Source organism: Epinephelus moara, chromosome 21, assembly GCF_006386435.1.
Source record: "Epinephelus moara isolate mb chromosome 21, YSFRI_EMoa_1.0, whole genome shotgun sequence".
In the NCBI taxonomy this organism is placed as follows: domain Eukaryota; kingdom Metazoa; phylum Chordata; class Actinopteri; order Perciformes; family Serranidae; genus Epinephelus; species Epinephelus moara.
Genome location: NC_065526.1, coordinates 21974325 through 21998063, shown reverse-complemented (window position 1 = coordinate 21998063; position 23739 = coordinate 21974325). Strand labels below are relative to the sequence as shown.

Sequence of the window (23739 nt, the reverse complement as noted above, 5' to 3'; positions counted from 1 at the left end):
GTCCCTGACCCAATCACTCCCTGCAAACACACACATGCTGAGAGAGACAAAGAAAGAGGGACACAAAGAGAGTGAGAGAGAGGTCTTTACAAAGTGGCCATTCTTGGAAGCTTTCCAAGGGTTTTGTCAGTCACTATGGAGATTTGGAAAATAGCCCCCGCAGTTTAATTCCTCTGTTGTTACTATGGTCGAAAGGTATCCAGTGTAAAATCTCCATTCCCCGAAGCGAACGCCGGTCCTTTCTCTGCTCATTTTGTTGACCACTGACAGAGAGGCTGGCGCTTAAGCTCCAATGTGCTTAAGAAAAACTACTCAGACGGAGAAAAGAAAATCCCTCATGATAAACAGAGCTGGATAAAGTATTAAGATTCTTTACTTAAGTAAAAGTACTAATACAACAAAATAAAAGTGCTCCATTACAAATAATTTATAAGTAAGCCATATGTAGTGCGTCTTAAGTAAAAGTGCAGAAGTATCATCGGCAAAATGTAAATTATCAAGAGTAAAAATACCTCCTCTGTCGTAAAATGGACCCTGTGACTGCTATATATGACATCATTGTATTCTGGTTCATTGCTCGAGCAAGTTTTACAAATTTATACACAGTTAGATAGTTAAGTCGCATGATTCTCAACCTAAGGGCCCCTTTAAAGGGTCACAAGATAAAGCTGATGGTGAGATGACTAATGAAGTAGAAAAGAAGAAGTTTGATGCATAAATTCATTTTGATGTTTTGGGCTTTGGACTGATTCTTTGCTTTATTGTCAAACATATGAGAGTTTAGGCCTTGAAAAACGATTTAACTAAAACTAGCTGTGAAGTTAATGGGGCAATTGGTCGGTCTCTGGTGGAGCTGCGAACAAATCATGGACATGTGAAAGGTGACAAGAGGTGCCAACATTATTATATATTTGTAATGTAAAATCAGACCTGAATAAAACATCTAGTAACTCCAGCTGTCAGATAAATGTAGTGGAGACAGAAGTACATTTCCCCATAAAATGTTTTATAATGTGGCAATACTGAAGTAAAGTACAAATGCCTCAAATTATCCAGAATTAAAATGCTTGAGTTAATGTACATGGTAAATTCCAGCACTAATAACAGCCGGGCCATCACACACAGACTCAACAAAAGCTCACTGGGGTTCCCCGGCTTGGACAGACGTCCTTTCAGACATTTAGATTTACTTCAGTCTGATCTCCACGCATTCACTGAGGCGCATTAAACACATTGTACTGCGGCACTCCCTCTTTCACTAAATCTGCCATGCCACGACCCACAAGGAAGCCAACCAACTTATCTGACCAAAAATAAAACAAGCAAAACTAAAAACTGACTTACTGTAAGGTAAAGACACGCTGTTGCACTCATTTCTGCAACTTTATAAATAAAATAATTAATCAATTTCCTGCAAGAGTTCACCTCTGTGAACAGGGCAGCCCCTGAATCTGTCTCTGTCTGTCTGGGCCTCAACACTGGCAAATAGTGTTGGGGTTGATTGCTATGGCTACTGGGCGCACGGCTTGGTGATTCACCATCATGGGAGATGAAACAAAGGCTGCCTTTTTGCTGCCCAGCGCCTGCGGTTTTGAAGCGATGACACCCAGAAACAAGATTTAAGTTATCTGTTCCCATTACAGGCCGACTGACTCTGACAAATGTTGTGTCTTATTTGATTCCTCCTCTGGTCCTGTTGTACGATCTTTTTAATGAGCTCCCCTGCAGCGTTGTTGCTTTGGTGAGAAATAGGAACCTCAGCAACAAAAAATAAAAGGGCCAAACGATAAATTCCAAACATTGCCAAGAATGGGAGCTATTTGGCCTAAACTATGGCTTTGCCAAACACCGGGCTACAAACAATAATTACGGCCCACTGTCTGCATTCTGTCGCTGCAGTTAGGTGACAGATCAGCAATACACAATCCCTGCTCTGTCTGTGACAATCCCGGCCTCCTCTGTCTGTCTCTCTGGCCAACACTGGCAGGGCTGGCTCATAATGGGCCTGGGAGGAGGAATTTTTATGGCCCCCCCTGCCTCTAAGTGAGTGTTGATCATGTGAATTTCCATTGCCTGTTTTAGTAAATGGGGTTTTACTGTTTGCTCAAACTGGGGCCCCTGTGTGGGCCCTCTAGTACCACTGGCATTGATGCATTTGTGTAGCACTCCCCAATATCTGTAAACAGACGGTGCTGTGTAAAATCAGTGGAGCTCCTCTGAAATTAAAAGATCCCAGTTCTTGGCAAACCCTTTTAATTTTCAGTCAGTAATGATAGCCATTGTAGATATCAACAATTAGTTTTTGATTAGCTAGAATTCCAAGCCAACACATCTATGATGTCATTTTGACTCGCTGTAATTCTAAAATATCTACAGTTCATTTGTCACCAGGCAAAATGTTAATTTTTGATATCAACAACTTGTTACGAGAGGAAATGTTCATTGTAGATATCTGTAATGGTATTACAGCAAGTCAACTTTTACCACTGACATCTATTCAAACTCAATTACAGATATCTATAATTCAGATTTGACATGTTACAATTGACAAGTTAACATATCTGTAATGTAATTTTGACTGGTTGCAATTCTAATTAAATACATCTACAACTCATTTCTCACTGGACAAAATGTTTTTACTGATATTACCAATTCAATTATTTTTTTAATTTAATTTATAGAATTGTAGATATCTAATCTATTGTGACTAGTTAAAATGAAATGTTTGATATGTCGTCTTGGAACGTAACTAGTAAGAATATAATTTCACATTATCAAAAATACAGTTGTAACTAATGAAAATTATATTTGAGATATTGACAACTCCTTTTATAACCTGCCAGACTCGTAAAAAAGGAATTTTTACGACTCAAATGTTGTTGCAGATATCTTCAATGACACATGTACAAATCTGAAATTTAAAAGTCAACCATTGCCTTTCTGGTATTTTAATGTAATGCCCACATATCTGAAATGGTTTGGTGATATGTTGGATATAATGGAAATGTAATTGTTGATATCTGTAATGGAAATTCAGTGGTAGACATCAGTAACTGTTATACTTACTATTTAAAAAGGAACCATCAATAGCTACGGTAAAATTAAAGATATCTGTCAGTCAGATTTGATTAGCTTAATGTAATTTCTACATAATGCAAATATATTAGTGACATTTCAAAATTGTTGTACAGATATCTTAAATTAATATTTTGCCATGTCGAAATGTCATTTCCACTAATGAAAACTAAGTTGCTACCAGGCAGCCCTGCTGATTAAATGTTAAAAGGGCCTGTCACAGCATCACAGCACAGTAACATGCTAAAATATACCTTCAGTCCCAACTTACATCGGGTTTAGACCCAACCTTTTGGAAAATAAATCAATTCAAAGAAAATTAAAAGAAATAAATCAATTCTTTCTATTAAGTGTGACATCACCAGTCCTTCCGTGTTACTTGTAGAGTATCATATCCAGTCTTGACTAGATTATTGTATTACTGCTCCAGAATCATGTTTCACAACAGATTTGTATCTAAAATAGCTTCAAAGCTGCTTCTAAGTGGCTTTACCCCTACACACTCCTGACACCCTGACGTTATTGGATTTCTTAATGTGATTGAGTACAGAAACACAGAGCTTCAGTGCTCATCTCTTCTTGCTGGTACTTTCCAATATGATGTCATACAAACAGGGGTAGAAAGTAAATTTACTCAAGTACGATACTTCAGTACAATTTTAATTTTAAATTTACACTACTTTGTAATTCCATTTTTAGGCTTGAAGTTACTTTTTAGATTATACTCTAACAGACAAAACATGTAAAATATAATGTGCTAATACAGATTAAACTACCAAAAAGTGTATAAAGCCATTAGCATTAGCTCCCTCCGGGCTAATTACAACATTGTAGCACTGATTACATGTTAAACATCACTGACACAAGCCATTCTGGATTATAAGTGCTACTAATTTCAATACAAAATGTGCATTTGGTTGCTAAAACTTGTAATTAAAGTGCATGCAGGACTTTTACCTGTAATTGCATATTTTGTATTGTGGTACTGCTGCTTTTATTCCACTGCATCAAACAGCAGGAAAAGTGTGTTCTGTTGAGTGAACCAAATTGTTTATACAAGGATAAAGACAATGCGGATATGACTAAAACCCTTAACTTGTCCTCCATTTTGCTCACACAAAGCCAGATTGTAGTTTGGTATTCAGAACAACAGTATTTCCAGCCTATGATGCTTCAGTAAGATCCGATCAGCTCCCTGAGTGGCTGGGTCTTTTCGTGCACAGTCATATCTCAGGGGCAACATGCCAACTTCCAACCACTGCAGCCACCTGAGCCCTCGGGGCAAAAATGTGAAAATCTCCGTCAAAGAAATATTTGTGCACTCTGGCTGCTATCTAGTCGCCAAACATCACCAAACTCTTTCATGCTGTGTAAAGGGCACGGTACAGCCAGTAGCACCAGTGCAGTGTGGCTGAGAGGTGTAGAGTGTCACTGGCTCAGCTCTGCTGCCCTGCGTCTCCCTTCACAATCACTGAATCTCAGCTAGTCAGCAGCACTGCAGCAACGACGGCTCTTTATGCAGGGAAGGAGAAAGAGAAGACACAGACAGACAGGCAGAGAGGGAGAAAAAGAGTCTCTGACATATGTATTATACATGTTTATTATTTGCTGCAGGTTATAGTCTCAGGAAAGACTGAAGCTGCATATGCTCCAAGGCTGCAGCAAACCTGCCAGTATTGGATGACTTTGATTTGTACCCCATCCCATCCTCTTTGTCTTTTTTCCTCTCTGTGAGAGTGTGATTATCAAACACTTAAGTGTGTAAGAGTAGCTGGCAGCCTGGGTATGTTTGCATGTTCTGTTTATTGCATGATATCCTCTAAAACCTGATTAAGGATTGTGAAGCTGCTGACTTGTTCTTCAAATACAGCATAATAAATAAGCTCCAGTATGCACACACACCAAAGCTGACAAAAATAAAGTACTAGACAAGGGTGGGTGACAATTTATCGAGTAGTCTTATGACACAATGCTTCACAAAATAGATTGGACGAAGCCATGCAGTGTAAAAATGGACAAGGAGTGTGTGTGTTTATCTGGAGCGTGATGCAAAAGGAGAAAGAAAATGATTAAATGGATGAATCAGATATCAGGAAACAATTCTCAACACAGCACTATGTCGAATCTGGATTGTGAGGATGAAATCTTCTGAGGGAAAACCTCTCCCAGAGACACATATTTAAATATTTCTGATAAATAGTAAGTGGATCTTAGAGAGTAGTTTGAGATCAGACACATTTTTTGTTCAGTGCTGGACAGATTTGGCAAACATCCAAAACAAATCCTCAAAAGAACTATCAATAGCCCAATCTGCATCTCCTGACACTCACGTGCTGCTGTTGAAACCAATGCAATTACCCAAATGTGATTCCAGCTCGTGCACAGTTAGGTTTAAAGTTGAACATCTTGGGTGTGACTGTGACAGGACACGCCACACCTCGCATATTGTGACTTCATTGTGCGCAGTAACAGTTTGGCCTAGTTTGATCCAGGATCTGTTATGGACCTGAGAGACAACCTTCGTGTGTGCCGGTCTCTGATTGGATCCTTAAGGTGCCATTCAGGTTCCGGCTAAGTCATTTGCATGAGGAGGAGACTATAAATAAGTAATGGTTTAGGGAACGCCTTCCTAGGCGCACTCCGCTGATGCAGTTGGGACAAGAGCAACACAGAGCTATTGTCTGAGAAGATACCACCGTGATGGCTTATAAAGTATCTTCAGCGTCTTCTTACAGGAAGATGTTTGGCGGGGAAAGAGTCACGGCCAGGAGCAGCTACTCCAGCCGCCAGCTCTCCAGCCCGGTGCGCACCTCCCGCGTATCCTACGGTCTCTCCTCCGCCCCGGCCGTCTACGCAACCAAGACCCAGAGGCTCCGGAGCAGCGCAGGTATGCCCCGGCTGTCCTCCGAGCAATTGGACTTCTCCCTGTCCGACGCCATAAACAGCGAGTTCATCACGAACCGCACCAACGAGAAGGCGCAGATGCAGTCGCTCAACGACCGCTTCGCCAGCTACATCGAGAAGGTGCGCTTCTTGGAGCAGCAGAACAAGATCCTGCTGGCGGAGCTGGAGCAGCTGCGGGGCAAAGGCACGTCCCGGGTCGGAGATCTGTACGAGGACGAGATGCGAGAGCTGAGGCGCCAGGTGGACCAGCTCACCAACGAGAAGGCCCGGGTGGAAGTTCACCGGGATAACCTGGCGGACGACATCGACAGGCTGAGAGAGAAGTAGGAGGCGTGGCACGTCTCTGTGCTCCACTGTGTGATGATACAGAAACTCTATACAAAAACTGTCATGTAGTGTATGCACTTTAATCACATTATTATCAGTGTTTGCATGCCCCTTTATTACTCATAAACATGTTATATAGACTTTAACACAGGCTTGACTCCAGTTTCTAAACATAAAGGCACTGCGCAAAACCTGTGCTGCTGCAGCTCTGTGTCTGAAGTTTGTTTCACGCACGTTTTCATGCATTAAAAAAAGAAGTGGAGGCAGAAAATGAGGTCATGGCAGTTTTTAAGGTGGAAAAGTCTTATTTGCTGTTTGTCTTTGCAGGCTGCAGGATGAGATGGCCCAGCGGGAGGAGGCTGAGGGCAACATGCAGAGCTACAGACAGGTACAGTATCATTCACCTCATGAAATAAAGAAGTTAAGGTTAATCTTTGCCTCTGTTACGTGTCATAGATAGGGATTTTGCAAAGAGATGCTGATGGCTCCTGAGCACCACCTCCCTTGCTATCCCTAAACCTTAAACTGGTGATGTCAAAGTTGTTATATAAACCTCAGTTACCTCTATTAGTCTCACTTCTAACAGTAAAGTGGTCTAACTGTTCATTTTCTCTTCTGCTGCCTCCTCTATCTAATTATTGCCCATGAGCTGCACAGACAGGAATGCACTTTTCTGATGGCACAACAGCAGATTCTAGCCATGATCCGAAATAGCCGCAGAGCAGAACTGACCCCCGTCTCGGTACAAAAGGCCAAGTTGTGGCTCCTGGGTTAAATCAGGCCTGCAATGAGAGGAGATCTTTTTAAGTCTGACTGGTCACACTGAATGAGCTGGACACAACAACAGTTCGGACCCAATGTGGTTATCAGAGCGAGAAGACAAGCCCCCATGTGATCCGGCTGTCTCGTCCGAGGGGGGAGCATCAGCACATTAAAACCTCACTCGTTATGGGCTTGTCAGTGATTGTTCCCTATCACTGGGTTTCATGGTGATTAATGAAGTGGCGGCGAGTCGTGCAAAAAGTTTCAAATGGGTGTCACGGTATGAGAAAAGATGAAAATCAGAACCAAATGAGGTGCATTTGCACGGCTGCAGACTTAGGAACAATACTTAAATCTCCAGTGATTATGTGCTTTTTAGGAAATGCACTATGTTATCATTACATTGCACCATCATGACCTTGTCTAGATGAATGGCAGGAAGGAAGTCCCCCTGTGGCCTGTCATGGTGGCACTCTGACAACAATGCAGGGCCTGCAGCCGGCTCTCGCTCAGTCAGGCAGACAGTCACTCCTCCAGCCCCTGGGCCTGTTTGGGAAACCCTGCTGAATAGCACACTTTGTTTGTGGCATTAGAGCAGGGGGCAAAGCTGCTCCATTTGCTGATACCTCAGTAACCAGCCTGCCAACGCCCTGACAAAGCACGGCGGTGTGGTGCAACAGCGAGTGTGTACGTGGGAGGGACAGAAAAACATAGAGCATAATGGGATGTTTTGAAAACAGTCAAATGTTTTACATTAAAAAAAAATGTTAATAAGAGAACATTTGCTTCGTGCTTAATTCAGTAAAGTTATAATATGGTAAGATGCTGTAATTACTGTATCTTAAAGCACATGGTAACAGAGGGATGACTATGCTTCTCCCAAAAGAGCCAGTAGAGACTTTCAGTTTAAGAATTCAGTTAGGTAACAGCAAATGGGATTAAGGGCCTCTTGACTAAGGCTCTATGGCTCTACAGTGCCTCCTTTATTAAATCAAATTCATTTATATAGGGATTGAAACAATCTCCCACATTTCATTTTACATTTTTTCCCAGAAGAAAGGACAGGCAGAGGTGGCTTGGTTTTTTTTTTTTGTACAGTAAGTGGCCTCGGGCTCCATTTGACAAACCCCAGAGACATATTCAGATCTTTTACATGAATAAAAGTAGAAATGAGTTAAAGTCATGCATTAATTAATTAAGCAGAAAGAAAAATGAATAAATTTAAAGTACCAAAAGTGGAAGCACTCATGTTTAAAGACTTATTTCAGAGTGTTATATTATCAATAATATTTTGTATCATTGGTTATTATTGTAATTTGTTGATATGTAGCCAATTTTAGGTACTTTATACACTTTTTCATGTGAAATCTTGCTCCGAAAAGTGATGAGTAACTCTTAATGTCAAAGAAATATAGCCCCTTGAAAAGTACTTTATTTTCCTATACAATAAAAATCATTAAATAAAGTTAAAATACTTCTGCAGTTCTCTGTGTATTCAGCACACGGAAATGACGAGAAAACATCTGCAGCGACACTTGTCATGTGCCTGCGGTTGCTCTCTATTAGATGCATGTGTCTGTGACCTTCTCACGACACACTGGGTCATTTTGTGTAAGTGGCTGTTGCGCCTGTACAGCATGTGAAAGTGCATTGTCTTTCTGTGTCAGCAACACGTAATGCACAAGTCATGTCACCTTCACAAGTCACCTTATTAAGAGTCGCTGTTACTACACAGGATGTGGACAATGCTGCCCTCGCCAGACTGGACCTGGAGCGGAAGGTTGAGTCACTCCAGGACGAGATCAACTTCCTCAAAAAGCTGCATGATGAGGTAAGCTTCCTTTTAATGTGGCTAAAGCTGACCCAGTCTACTGCGGAAACACTGCACATGTACTGCCTAATAAGCTAAAGGCACCCTAATGAATACTGGGCCAAGCAATCCGAGGTATTTGTTAATCTGCCCAGAGTACCAAATCCCTAGCTTTCAATGCATCAGAGAAATTTCAATACAGTCATAAAAAAGCACCTAAAAAGACATTAAAATAAATAGAACGTCTGTTGTGTAAGCAGGCAAAAAATGAAAAGTACATACATGCCGGTGTTATCGATTGTGGTGCAGGAAATGCTGGAGCTGCAGAACCAGATCCAGCAGCAGCAGCATGTGCAGGTGGACATGGAGATGGCTAAACCTGACCTGACAGCTGCCCTGAGGGACGTCCGTCTGCAGTATGAAAACCTGGCCTCCAAAAACATCCAGGAGTCCGAGGATTGGTACAAATCCAAGGTAAGGATTTCCCACAAAGTTGTGAAGTACGTAATTAAAAAGAAAATGTCCAAGACAATCAAAAGCAACATAATAAATGGACCAGAACTTTAATATAACCTCACATTAAGCACATCTCAGATCCATAAAATCTAAAGTAGCTAATACAGGCAATCTGACAATACACAAATGAGGAAAGAAATTTTAAAAAGACTTAATTATAGTGGCTAAATCATTACATATATACATATAGTGCTGATGTTATTTCATATATAAAGTATTTACAATCATTACAGCATGTTTCGACCACTCAAGATCTTCACAAGGCTTTAAAATCAGGCCTGACAAAGACCTACAGTGGTCAAAACATGTCTCTCTCAACGATTTAGCTGCTAAAATTAAGGCTTTTTAATATTTTCTTTCTCATTTACATATTTTTGGAGTGCTTTCCTGTGTGTCCTGTGGTTCCCCGTTTTCCATGAGCACTTGACCTTGTGTTTTGACCTATGTTTGAGTCTACAGAGCAACCACTCATCTGTTTTTCCTGGCATTAATCAATATTTTTATAAGAACAGTTCATCACATGAGTATTTGTATATGACACTGATGACTCGTAGCAATGAACTCACCAGATTCACCTGATTCTGCTGTGTGCCTTAGCTCTACGGAGCATTTTAGCATCTTTCAGCTCTTTGTTTTGGTTTTGTGGCCCTTATCTTTACTGTTTAGGCCCAGTTTTGTGGCCCTCAATTAAGGTTGGGGGGAGGCTAAATTGAAAAAGGCATGAAATCTGGGTGCACAGTAGCTCACCTTGTATAGTGTATGCTCATGTGCAAAGCCTGTGTCCTTACCGCAGCAGCCCGGGTCTGATTCCAACCTGAGGCTCTTTGCTGCGTGTCATCCCCTCTCTCCCCCTTTCCTGTCACTCTTCACCTGTTTTATCAAATAAAGGCAAAAAGCCCTCCTAAAAAAAGTAATAAATAAAATAATCTGCCTAACAGTAGACTCATTCTGCCTCTGAGACTTTTGAATAGTCAGTTGTTGCGAACAGTGCTGCCGTAAAACTGCTTCAGCACAAAGCTGCAGTGTCACGTCTCTTTTTTTGGCCGCCTCTTTCATAATTTACATGCTTCACGCTATCTGCCACAGTCGCTCACCCTCAGCCTGTGATTCATCATTTATTGAGCGGTTGATTTTTCAGTTCTTCCCTCCTCTCTCTCTCTCTCTCTATGTTTGTCACTGTTGTTGCCAGTATGCTGACCTCACTGAAGCTGCAGCCAGGAATAATGATGCTCTGAGAGTGGCCAAGCAAGAGGCCAACGACTACAGACGCCAAGTTCAGGGGCTTACTTGTGAGGTGGATGCCCTTAAAGGAACCGTGAGTATGCAGTTTTAGGTTTACACTGTAGTGTACAAGACAATGATGCAAAAGAAGAAAAAAGAATTTAATTTATGTATGTTTGAAATCAAAGAATTGCAGCACAGAAAGTTCAGAAAAAGCTGCATGGCTTTAAATAAAGACACAGCAAGTAGATATTTATTTTCACAGGTCACAACCCAATAAAATTACCCTCCAATTTGAAACAAGTTATTTTCTTTGCCTGAGTGTCATTTTGCTCCCTCTTGGCTGCCGTCCCAGAATGAGTCCTTGGAGCGCCAGATGAGAGAGATGGAGGAGAACTTCTCCCTGGAAACAGGCGGTTACCAAGACACTATCGGCCGCCTGGAGGAGGACATTCACAACATGAAGGACGAGATGGCCCGTCACCTCCGGGAGTACCAGGACCTCCTAAATGTCAAGATGGCCCTGGACATTGAGATTGCCACCTACAGGAAGCTGCTGGAAGGAGAGGAGAGCAGGTGAGGGATGTATGAGAGTCTAGATATACATAGGAATATTCATGACGTGCAACAAAGACACATATGGACTGTATTTTTTTGTCTTTTCAGAATCACCACCCCACTGCCAAACTTCTCATCTCTAAACCTGAGAGGTAGTGTCACAGTGTGCATGTTGATGTCACAGCAGGAAATTATATTGTCAGAAAATAAAACAACACACTATTTCTTCTTGCTCTTCCAGAAACAATGATTGAAACCAAACCTCATTTTGAATCTACAACAACCAAGAAGGTTCTCATCAAGACCATCGAGACCAAGGATGGTCAGGTAGTATCCACTTGAATTGATTTTCAATCAATGAAGTAGTTTTCTGACGGTCATTTGCGGCCAGACGCACAACCCTGTTCACCTTTTCTCTCTGTCCTCTGCCTCCTCCTCGTTCAGGTGATCAACGAGTCGACCCAGAACCACGATGACATGGAGTAATAATGTCTTTGTCTTTGCCAAACAATCAACAAAAGCAATACGAAGAAACACATTTCACTGGGGGCTACGAGCAAGCAAACAAACCAACAACAACAACAACACAAAAAGCAAACAGCTTCAAAAAGTGCCTTTATATGTGATGATCCAGTAAGCCTGTTAGTTGACACAGACTGTATTTTGCTTCCTCCTCTGCTGAGAGTATTATCTTTTGTCACATTTGTTTAGACACAATAATGAAATCAGCACAACATAGAAATCCTTATTGAGGTCTACAAAAATCTTTCTCTGTAACCAAAGTAGTATTTTTTGATCAATACAGCATGCACACTCCGGGAAATCTGTATGCTAAAGATGTCACAATTGCCTGTATGCAGCAATAAACCAGTAAGACCGTAACTCAACACTGTGCACAAGGTGTAGTGCTTTGTGGTATTTGGTATTCATATTTGCTGGTAATATTTTTGTGGTGATGAAGTTGCAGTACATGGAACAATTTCTCATATGATAAAGGTGGAAATTGTCATCATTTTAAGAACCAAAGTGCACATTTTCAAGTAAATAAATCGTGCAACCAGTCTTGAAATCCAGATTTTTCTCAATGAGGAAAAAAAAATACATATAACCGCTGTTTCAAGAAGAAGATTTTTATGCTTTTTAGGAGCAGATATAAGACGCTAAAGACCAGAATAAACATCTATTCACAGAACAAAGATAAACACACTTTTATTCAGGAGCTTCAGCAGCATCCTGTGGTCGATGCAGCATCTACCCGCTCACCGCACCCTTCACCACCCTTCACCTAAAGGCATTTACATACACAAGTGATTTACCAGAGTTAAATCAATGTCTCTTAACCACAACTCACATTACAAGCTCCACAGAGAGGCTTTTTGCAGGGCTGCGGTTTTAGATGACATTAAGATGTACAGCTGTACCTAATAAACTGTTAACTCAGTGTGCAGTATCACAGTTGAATAATGATAGCTTATTAACAGCTCACCAGTCCCTCAGTAGCCTTGACTCTTTTTCTGTTCACTGGATGCATGTTGCTGCTATAAAAATGATTGAAGTGAGATAAACACAAAGTTTATCTTATTAGATAAGGGTTTTGACATAGTTTTTCTTTTTGAAAAAAAAGTAATAAATTACAGTATACTGAAATATGTTATTGCACATACTCAGCATATTGCAAAACATTAAAAAAATCTCAATAATATTGTAGCAAGACTTGAGTATTGTGATAATAGAATATGTTGGGGCGCTGGACAAACTCTGATGAAGATCATGTGATGTGATTGAAAGCTTCAGAATGCTACTAAACTGACCTTGAGGTAAGGTTGTTGTCAACAATATATTAAGCTCATATTAACTGCAATAAGCTTGTAATATTTTGTGTAATATAGATTGTAATCTATAATCTATTAAATATCAATTGTAAGGAGCAAAAATTACTATTTATCAGGGGTCATTTGTTTAAAATGCTATCAATATGTATCAACACTGACATTGCATATTAGATATAATGTGCTGTGTAGGATGTAACAAAGTACTCTTACTCAAATACTGTGCTTAAGCTATTGATTCTTGAGCATTTCCATTTTATGCTACTTTATACTTTGACTTTACCTCATTTCAGATTGAAATATTCTACTTTTTTTTTTTAATCACTACATTTATCTGGCAGCTATAGTTACTTTTCAAATTGAAATTTTACATGTAAAACATGATTGGTTAATAAATAATGATGCATTTTGATAGACTACTATAATACAACAATAGGCTGTTTGTGGCCTAATGAGTACTTTTGATGGTGTAAGTGCAGCTTGCATTTTTTTGACAGTACTAGTGTTTTTATTTGAATAACATTTGACTGCAGGACTCTAATTGAGTGATTTAACATGGTTGTATTGCTACGGTTAGCAGAGAAAATGCCAGCATGCAGATAAAAATGAAGTCTAAATTTAACAAAATCACATTTTGTTGCTTTGTTGTCAGTTGTTGAAAAGACTATCAAGATAACTGATGCTGCCCTGTGAGATCTAGGGTTGCAGTTTGCAGAATGAGAGATGCTTTAGTCAGAATCAGTCTAACAAAAAAAAAAAAAAAAGATGTGCCTGGTTTACAGCACTTCAAATGATCTTGCTGTAAATGTGCAGACATCATGCTGTATTTGACTGCCATCTGCCGGTTATTAAAGTGAACTGAACCACCTCCAGCGGTAGGTCATCTACAGGCTATGTTCTATGTTTAGTCAGAGGTAGCCACAAAATCACATTTTAATTGAGCATGTATTTCACCCGGACCAAATCTCGCGATGATTTATCCCAGATACCTTAAAAACGTTATTTTATCAAAAGAAAATCTGCCGGTATTTTTTTTATTATCACAGAAGATTTTGGGGCTCTGCAGGTGAGTGCAGCTGGATCTCTGCTCATTTTAATAATCCGTCATACTTGTCAGTTAATTAATGTCGCTTGTTTTCGCCGGTCTGCCCCGAGAGATCAGTGTGTTTGTCGACAGAGCAACTTTCTCCATGTGACGTGACTGTCGGAGGAAACACAAACCGAGGGAGATGCCGACATGTTCCGTTTAAACTCTGTCCCTCGGTTTATTCATCATTTCCACATCTTGCTGTCAGTTAACTTCGCCAGAAATGAAAAGGTAGCGGGTTGTGAGTGACACAGGTGAGTGCTTTCTTCTTCGGCGCTTGAATTTGGCGAGTGAAACAAAAATGGAGTCAAGTTTCAACAGGTTTTGAGTAAAATGAGAGGAAAACTCAGAGTGACCGATTCAGACTAAAGCTTTGTGACCTTTTATCCGGTGATGGGCTCGGTGACTTCTGCTCTCACACGGACAAGAAACGCGTTGGTGAAAGTGGGCTCAGAGCCGGAGAACCATGACCCGGAGAGGAGCCAGTCCGCCCCGGAGACGGACCGGGCCAAGAAGAAGAGCGCGCGGTTCAACGTCGCGAGCCAGACCGGACGGCAGAGTTCCCGACAGTCGCTGTCCGAGGTGCTGAGCAGACAGGACTCCGACGGAGCCAGACTAAGTTTGAAGAAGAAGACTTCTGAAGGTCAACAGAGCGGTGAGTTCAACACAGAAGTTACCTTTTCGTATAATTATTGCTATAAAGTAACACATAAAATACATTTACTCAAGTACTGTACTTCTTGAGGCACGTGAACTTCGCTTGAATATTTCAATTTTATGCTAAGCTACTTCACAGCCTGCTTCTACTTAAGTGCATTTCAGCTTTCATACGTAACACTTAAGTTATTTAAAGATGTTATCCTACAGTAAAGAAACAGTTTAAAGCTCAATCTTTGCCACTTGCAAAACTACATGAGTTGTGACGCACTGATAATTTAACAGACATGTGCCATTCTGCATAATGAACACTTTTAATTTTGTTGCTAATACTTATGTACAAGTACATTTTAATTGCAAGACTTTTAATAGTAATAGAGTATATTTCATAGTGTGATATTGCCACTTTGAATACTTCCTTCAATGACATAGCTGACTTTTTCCACAGCAGACATTTTGTCTCCTCACAGCAGGAAAAAAAGAACAGGTGGCTCAGATTCTTTAAGTAGCACATTGAACTAACATGTGCAGTAGCAGGGTCCCTGGCATGCTAATCTGAATGTGACACAGTTGTTATTAGTGTAACTGATTACACCTGTGCTTCTCCTGCTGTGACATGTCAAAGTGTTTCCTGTTGAAAAGGTGTGTAGGATCAAACAAGCAACACTAAATTGTACATTCAAACAAAAGTTTACACTGTCATTTTCTAATTTAATTATTCACTAATGCTTTTTAGATTTCAGCTACGAGCCATTTAACTTGATAACACTAAGAGGGGCCATTTTGCCGCATCATTTTTGACTTTACTCTTATTGCTAATACTTCTCTGCTGCAAATATACTTAAAGCAAAGTCTCTAAAACTTCTGTACCTAAGTACTTAGATATGGTGCATCACTGACATGCAGTGTGCTCATGCAGTGCATCTCTGTTTGGTGTTGTACTTGTTGATCATCAACTGAAGGTAATGCACAGTCTTTTGACTCAAAGTGAAGTCAGTGAATATAAAGAGTAGGGTATCATGGTGATATGTTCAGTTGCTATTTTAAGTGCAGTTTGCAGTAGGTGGGTGGCAGTTTAACTACATTAAAGTCTCATTTGCTTTTTCAATAGTTAACTACTTTGGGTCATGTAGTTTATGTAGTTAAATAAACTACATATTTATAGTATTATTGTGATGTTTTTTGCCATACAGTGTGGCACAATGCTGCAGCTCATGGGCCATGGCTGTCATTTAGTGACAACCACCTGCTATTTGACCTAAAGCACCTAAGGCTTGCAACCAGGATGTTTGCGACTGAATAAATTTCCCTAGAAGTTCAGCATTTTCCTGATTCCACCCCAACAGCTGCTCCCTTAGGCTACCTAGGTGAGGACTGGTCCCTAAATCAAACACACCTACACTAAGTGTCACTTTCTGTCGTACCTCTGTGTAACAATATGATATTCCAACTCAGATTGTGAGCATGTCCCGTGATGTAGTTTGGAGGTAATTGAACTACTTTATGAAATTAGTTATACTTTGACATGCTGAAATATTTTGACAGTAGTAAAAATGTAGTGTAACCTCTTGTCATTGTGAAGTAGCTATAATTTGGTAAACTAATCTCTCAGTTTTAGGGAGCATCCTGGCCTCAAAAACAGCTGGTGTTTTTCTTTATACTGCGCGTCACTGTGGTTCAGTTCATGGCTCTATCTGTAGATGAGAGCAACTGGTCACTTCAGAGGATTACTGTGAATATGCTACTGGGGAAAAAAGGTATTCACTGAATGAATGCGGGGCTCTTTGATGGCCAGCCTCAATGCAACATATCTCCACTGCCAAAGCATCTCTTTGATGTGTGAGGTGTCCCCCAGGCTGAAATAAATCAGATTACAGTCCTATTAGTTTGAACAAATTCACATGTGAAACTGCCATACTGCAGACATGTGTTATGTTTTGTGAAAGTGGAAATATATGGTGCAAAGGTTTACTGAATCAGCATGAGTTGTCTGGTGAATGTACACCAGAAATAAGGCACTGGTTGTGGTAGTGACAATAGTTTAATTGCATCACTGTGTGGTCTTTTTCAAGGCAAGTTAGGTTAACATGTTAACGTGTGATTAAAGCGAGTTGTGACTTTTATTTAAAGGGATTTACATGGTACAAAGTTTTTCCAGCAGTTGACAGTTCAGTGAAACTGTGTTCAGTAGCAGTATCTGTGCATCCTTTAACTAGAAGTGCAGCAGTTTTATTCCTTAAATGTACCTAATGTCGTTTTATCTATGTGTTACTCAGTGTTTCCCTCAGTTCATCCTGTTTATCTTCAGCTGTCTCCACTTCTGCCACCTCTAGTTCCAACTCCCTGCATATCTGTCCCAGAGGAAAGCAATTTTCCCTGGCTGACTCCTAAAATACCATCCGCACTGTGGCGTTTCCATGACCGTATGACAGTGTAGACTCCCGTTGAGTTTCCTCCCTGGTCCCCAATGATGTTCATGTGTGTTGAGGAGTCCCCTCCCTGACTCTCAGCGGACTGCACACTCATCTGCTTCCTCCTGAGGAACAAAACACAGACACCTGTCGGCGCAGAGATCCAAACTACTGCAAAGTCATAAAGTTAAGACATTACAACAGTTTGACATCAGCTAACGACTTTAGACCATGGCTCTTATCTTAGCTGCCATGCCAGATGAGATCACACGCACCTCTTCAGTTTTAAACAATGTCAAGGCTGTTTCAGTCACCCAAAATAAAAGAACCAGTGTAGCAGGAGCTTTGTGGGAAATGTCTCACAGTCACTCAGGTGCACATACAGTCAGGTGTAAATATAACCTGCAGGAGGGATTGTATCATAATAGAGACGTTGAGGAGCAGCAATTGCCCTGCTGTTGATTGCATTACTGGCACAAGAACTGGGTCATATTCAGACAATTTCCTGTGGCGGACAAGGAGCTGGAGTCGCTCTCGTAGCGTATGAGTAATGCAGGATAGTATTTTAATGGATGGCATGTTTGGATGAGAAGCAGTGGAGTTAAACAGGTTTTCCCTCAGTGTCTGATGCAAATGTATGCATGCTACTTTCATGTGGTGCTCATGAAGATTTAATAATGTAATAATGTTCTGCAAATGTTTGCAACACTTGTATTTATTAGCACTGGAATATAAAAATGTAAGAAATGGTACAATCTCAAACTCAACTTAACAAACTGTGACTGTGTTTATATTGTGAGTAATGTAGTAGATGATTAATGTCTGAAATGACAGACTAATGTATATTACTCCTACTTTATCTACTGCTATATATTACATGCTTCATTAATACATTAAGATGCATTAGCTGGCTTATTTGGCTGGAAATATGTTTTGTAATTGAATACAACAGCGGATCTGATAGGATGGTGAAATAATAATAGTAATAGGCTACAGTATAATGAAAGATTGAGGCATTCAAATTTTAATAATACAACCAGCTTATTGACATTTTTGGCTCTAATCTGGTTTAAAGCTGACTAAACATGTGAGTGTGTAAAATGCAGTTACATATTCAATCAAATTTTGAATGATTGTTATTCATTAAGTTCCGGATGAATGGTGTTTGGTGTGAGTGTATGAATAAGTGGGACATTGCACATCAAACTGTTGAATTTGAATGGACAAAATGCTTATTTTATGATTATTTTTTTTACAAATATAAATTGCCGGTACAAAAATAAATGAAAACAGTTTCTTCTGTCATGTTAATACCAATGCGTTATACTTTATCAGCACCAAGAACCAAAAACAAGCTGTGAGACGGCAAAACAATCCAGAATAATCCACTACAGGCCAGTGACATGTGATGCAGCTGTGACACATGTCATCAATAATTGACGTATATTGAAAATGACATTCGATCCAGCAAGTGTGCCCCATATGGCAAAGACGTGTTCCATCTATTCCTTCATCTTCACACCTCATCCTTTAATCTCTGCCTCACAGCAGAAGGACGACCTGTAGAACAAGGAAAAGATGCAGGTGTAGGAAGAGAGGAAGCATGAATAAGGGACCAAGAAACGTTAGTCTGTCTTTGGTGTGGATTTTGGCAACCCTCTGAGATTTATTGTTGTGCTAGTTACATTTAAGTACAGGAAGTAGTGATGTTCATGTAGCACAGTGGTGAAAATTAACTTCAGGTGTTCCTCCTTTAACATATGTGTCATGGTTTCACAACTGCTGTCATAAATGTAGTCAGTGTTGACATTCATGATATTCACCCGTGCTCACAATCTTTTCCTGGCCTTTAAGATACCCTGTGGAGTTTCTGACCACTATTAGTGCTATTTTTGGTTTCACACTATTCCAATGACTTTCAGGTGGTGGTAATGTGCCAGGAATGCAGCAACATGCCTTTAAAGGCCTAAAAGAATTAGACTGCTGGCTAGTAAACATGGATATAAATAATGCAGGTTTCAAACACTTGAGGGAAATCAATTTGGTCAATGTTTTATGAAGAGCGAAATGCATTCAACGGGTTTATTAGACTCACAATTGAACACACAATGAATTTTGGCGAATAACACTTTTTCTGTTTACAAGAAAACTAGCACTTATAGCACTTTTTGCAGTAACTGAGTGCCTTTGTTGCCAAGTCTTAAAGGGACAGTTCACCCCCAAATCAAAAATACATACTTTTTCTTTGGCTGTAGAGATGTCTGCCTTCTCTCCAATATAATGGAACTAGATGGCACTCAGCTTGTGGTGCTCAAAGCACCAAAAAAATACATTTTAAAAACTCAACAGCAGTGTCTCTTTCCAGAAATCATGATCCATTTACTCAAGATAATCCACAGACACAGCTGCAAGAAGTTTCATGAGGGAACTATTTTCTTTCGACCAAACTACCCTCGCCAACCGAATCACTGCGCAGAAGGAAGCGTGCATCTACTGCTAGCTCACCTAGTACACCGAGTTAGCTAACATTACAGCTCAGCCAAGGAGGACGCCTTAATCGTTACATCTTGCACTGTCAAGAGTAGTCCATGAGTAGATGCACGCTTCCTTCTGGACAGTAAGAGAGTTGGCGGGTAGTTTAGTAGAAAGAAAATAGTTCCTACATGAAACTGAATGAATTGTATTTTGGTGCTTTGAGCGCTACAAACCGAGTAACATCTAGTTCTATTATATCAAAGAGAAGGCAGACATCTCTACGTCTGGTATCTCCAACTCTCGGCAACTCACACCAGAACAATCTAGACTGATAAATAGCACCACAGGTAAGAGGAAAAACATGTATTTTTCATTTTGGAGTGAACTGTTCCTTTAACTTTACAACATACAGTAGTTGCCACAAGCAGTTATTGCAGGAAATACCAGTTAAAAACACTGGTACTGAACATTTTACAGATGCATTTATTTTTCACATATCTGAAAAACATTGTTAGTGAACACGTTGCAGAGCTGTTTGATAGGAATGATAATGACATTTCTGCGTTTTGCTATCAGAGAATAGCTGCCTATGAACATTCGAATAGGATGAAGTTTATAAGAGATGATGCTACTTTCCCACAGAGGCTGTATGTAGTTAGGGATATTACTGTCTTTTTATCTGTGTTTTAAATATGGAACAAAACAATTTGCAACTAAGCCCATGATTTACTGAATTAGGTGTTGTTTTTATAATCAACACCAATGGCAAGTGTTTAGCTCTGGTGTATGAGCTGTGCTATTGCTGTGTGGCCTCTGTGACCAGTCTAATAATGTGCACAGTCTGCTGGGTCGTCAACACTACATGTGTGACACTCTCATGAAAATAGCAGAATTGGTGTCATTTTCTGACTCTGTCCGAATAACACTGATTAGTTGCTTTGGTCTGTTGGATGGAGGATGTCTGGGGTGTGGAAGACGACTGGTTCTAATCAAAAGGCTTACATTTGTTGGCCCTGCTGACATAACACTCACCCAACTGGTTTATCTTCTTTGATCCGGAAACATGCTGGCACAAAAATCATTAGCTTTATATGTGCACTATAGAGCTCAAGACTCTCTTCCCCGTTTTCTTCAGGGTCTTTGTGCAGCAGGACTCAGATGACAGTTCATGTAGCTGTCTGTTTTGTCAGCTCATTTCCCACAGGTTTGCAACACAGGCTAACATTACCCTTAAAGGTGCCTCTAATGAGTATTTAGCAGGGGAAAAGGCAAGCTCCCTGGCACCCTGTGTGTCTTAATTACATGACTTTGTCACTGTGGTGACAGTGGTGTGGGGACTGACAAAGTGCAGGCCGTTCCACAGTCTAGGGGAGACCTCTAATGAGCTTGTTTTTCTGTCTGATTGCATAGTTGTTGTGTAGAATCGTTATGTGCTACTGGGACAGATCACCCAATCAAAAGGCCCTGAAACTGATGTTATGTTTGAATAAATTACAGAATAAAATGATGGTGAAATATCAGTTTATAAGCATCCAGAAAACTAGGAAAGTGTATGATTATAATTCAAATATGCTAATTTATTAGAAAGGACAAGTAAAAGCAGGACTGTTTGTGATTAATTTTGTGCAAAAGGCTTTTTCTAATCCCCAAATTAGCCCTCACCTCCCCTTTATCTTCACGACTAATTAATATGTTTTAGTGATGGCCTGTCCTGGTGTTTGATGACCAGATCAAAGGTGGAGAAATAGTTCACCTTCAATGGACATAACAGAAAAAGCAAGCAGGTGTGTTTTTGTGTCAGCAATCCACTGCAGCATCAGTTTGTAAAAAAACAACAACAACAACAAAAAGAACACCAAAGTTTATTTCTAAAGACAGTAAAAAATTGCAATGACAATTTCCCATGGAAGATGCAAACATCCTATAAAAACGGAATGTCTCGTTTGCATTGTTCCAATAAGCACATACAGATGTAAATGAGGAAAACTGACACTGGAAACAACAGTAAAATAACTGCACTAAATGCTTCTACAATACTATGAAATCCACACTAGCGTAATGAGTGCTATTTGCCATATCAACCCCTTGTCAGTGTAATGTATGCAATGTATGTCTGAAAGGTCTCCCTGTTGCCTAGTGACAGTGACGTAGTCCTAGTATTGACCCTTGAAGAAAATGGATCTTGACAAGGACTCAACAGATGTATGGGTTGAGGATACACCTCTCAGAGCAGCTGTTGTACTACGTGCTCCTTTTGAAATGTGCTCTGGCATTCAAACCAACATACATCAGATCCTATATTGTGTATTGTGCTCAACAGGTGTGATCTAAAATTCTTGGCACACACTTGGCATCTGTGTTGTCGTGCTGTATCAGCAGCCCTGACTCACGCATTTGTTATTAAGAAGGCTCATCGCAATTATGTGTAGTGGTATAATTAAGCAGTAAACCACTCTGTTCCATGTCGTGCCTAACAACGGCCCTTAGCTCTTCTAAAATCATTGTTAACCACGACCTCATGTGGCTCATTGCTTATATAAAACGGTTACTACACATAGTAGGCAATGTTTTAAAATAAAAAAAATAAAAACACAGCAACAAAAAAATGCAATAATTTATTGATAACAAATAATCCTTCTATCATCGAACAGTGTACCTCTTTTGCGACATTTAGTGTAGCCTGATTACTTGTTGAGTAACTAAGCTAACATTACACTATAACAAAAAATAGCAGTTGACAACATAGCTAGAGAAAAGTGAGCATAATAGGCTACAAATAAACATATACAGTGAGTTATCCCCGTAGGCTCTGTTTGTATCTTTGCAGCATCTTTGGGATTTTTTTGTGCATTCTTGAATGACCAAGTTGTGTACTTCTGACCATTGTCGTCCTGCAAATATTAAATAACTATGATTGATAGGTGACTAATTGGCATAATAATACTAAAATTGTAATGCAGTCACAGCTGTGCGTTTATAGAGTACTTTACAATGGCCTCAAATGTGGCTTAGTCAGTCATAATCAAAGACTAGAACTATTTGTTTTATGAAGATTTATTAATGGGAACTACGGCATAAATTTAAACAACTAACTGAAAAACAATTGAGATAATCCATGAATATTAAATACATGAACTTAAACTGATATGCACACACTATATTTACTAATGTGCTATTCATATGGCTACAAATGCAAAGCTTGTCCTGAAGATTGAATTAGAAAAAGGCTATGGCTTCATTAAATAGTGTTAATCCTCTGGGAACATGATTGTCCTCAGTTGTGATATTGGCCTGAGGGTGGTGCCAAAGGAAAGCTGATGAAATCAAAAAATGAGAAGGGTTTATCTTGTGGGAAGCATGAATGTGCAGTTTTAGTGTAATATCAGTGCATTAAAACTTAATTGTAAGTTGAAATTTTGAAAGGTCAGAGGGTCGCCAAATACACATGGGCAGTGATTCCAAAACTGGTCCAGCCACAGGGTCTAGATTTCTCCTTAGTCATTAGTTCAGGGTCCACACAGGTTAATGCATTCAGTGCCATACATGTGTTTGGCCATGTTGTTCAGCTGGTTTGCCTCTCTGTCAAGTAGCTGTCCGTTAGTCACTCACTCTAAAGCAGAAAACAACACTTCAAAATCTCTGTGCCAGAAATTCACTGTACTCACCTGCAGTCCATTCAGAATGGACCTGCGACCCACTTTGGACCGTGACCCACCAGTTGGGAACCACTGCATTAGGGTTACTTCTCTGGGGACTATGATTATCTACGTGAACTTCTTGGAAATCTAAAGCTTTAATGCCTTGGGTACAAAGTTGACAGTCTGACCCATAGGGATAGGTGCCTTAATATTACATTGGGCCCTGGGGCTACGGACGCTTCTCCTGTTGTTGCTGTTGTTGGCGCCACTCTGTCTCTTTACATCATCACACTGTCCTCCATCCTACTCCACAGCAGCAGAGGGATTTCTTACCAGCTCTTCCCTCTTCCTCAGCAAACAGCCCGCTCACGACACTACTGCTACCTGACTTAAGATTTGAGATACTATAAAACCAAAAACTTGTTCTACAATACGGTGTGGTGATCATCATGGGAAACCTCTGTGACCT

General features: G+C 40.2%; 2 protein-coding genes across 2 annotated transcripts in view; both read left to right on the top strand.

The window, feature by feature from the left end:
• The first annotated feature begins 5686 nt into the window (after positions 1–5686).
• Positions 5687–12060, top strand: viml (vimentin like). Its single transcript, XM_050074763.1, has 9 exons — positions 5687–6302; positions 6634–6694; positions 8804–8899; positions 9188–9352; positions 10584–10709; positions 10971–11191; positions 11282–11325; positions 11415–11500; positions 11618–12060. Exons 1-9 carry the CDS (start codon positions 5776–5778, stop codon positions 11657–11659), a joined length of 1368 nt encoding a protein of 455 aa, XP_049930720.1. The 5' UTR covers positions 5687–5775; the 3' UTR covers positions 11660–12060.
• A 2255-nt stretch (positions 12061–14315) lies between these two features.
• pde1cb (phosphodiesterase 1C, calmodulin-dependent b) overlaps positions 14316–23739 on the top strand; it is a 125472-nt gene continuing 116048 nt past the window's right edge. Inside the window, exon 1 of the mRNA XM_050074762.1 lies at positions 14316–14732. Within this exon, the coding sequence (XP_049930719.1) occupies positions 14483–14732 (250 nt within the window). The 5' untranslated portion in view covers positions 14316–14482. The remainder of the gene's footprint in view (positions 14733–23739) is intronic.

Bases quoted from the DNA above. Each gene is read 5' to 3' on its own strand.
- viml (XM_050074763.1), top strand. From the start codon at position 5,776: ATGGCTTATAAAGTATCTTCAGCGTCTTCTTACAGGAAGATGTTTGGC. The intron at 8,900-9,187 runs GTAAGCTTCCTT...ATTGTGGTGCAG, and splicing joins TCAAAAAGCTGCATGATGAG to GAAATGCTGGAGCTGCAGAA. The intron at 9,353-10,583 runs GTAAGGATTTCC...TGTTGTTGCCAG, and splicing joins AGGATTGGTACAAATCCAAG to TATGCTGACCTCACTGAAGC.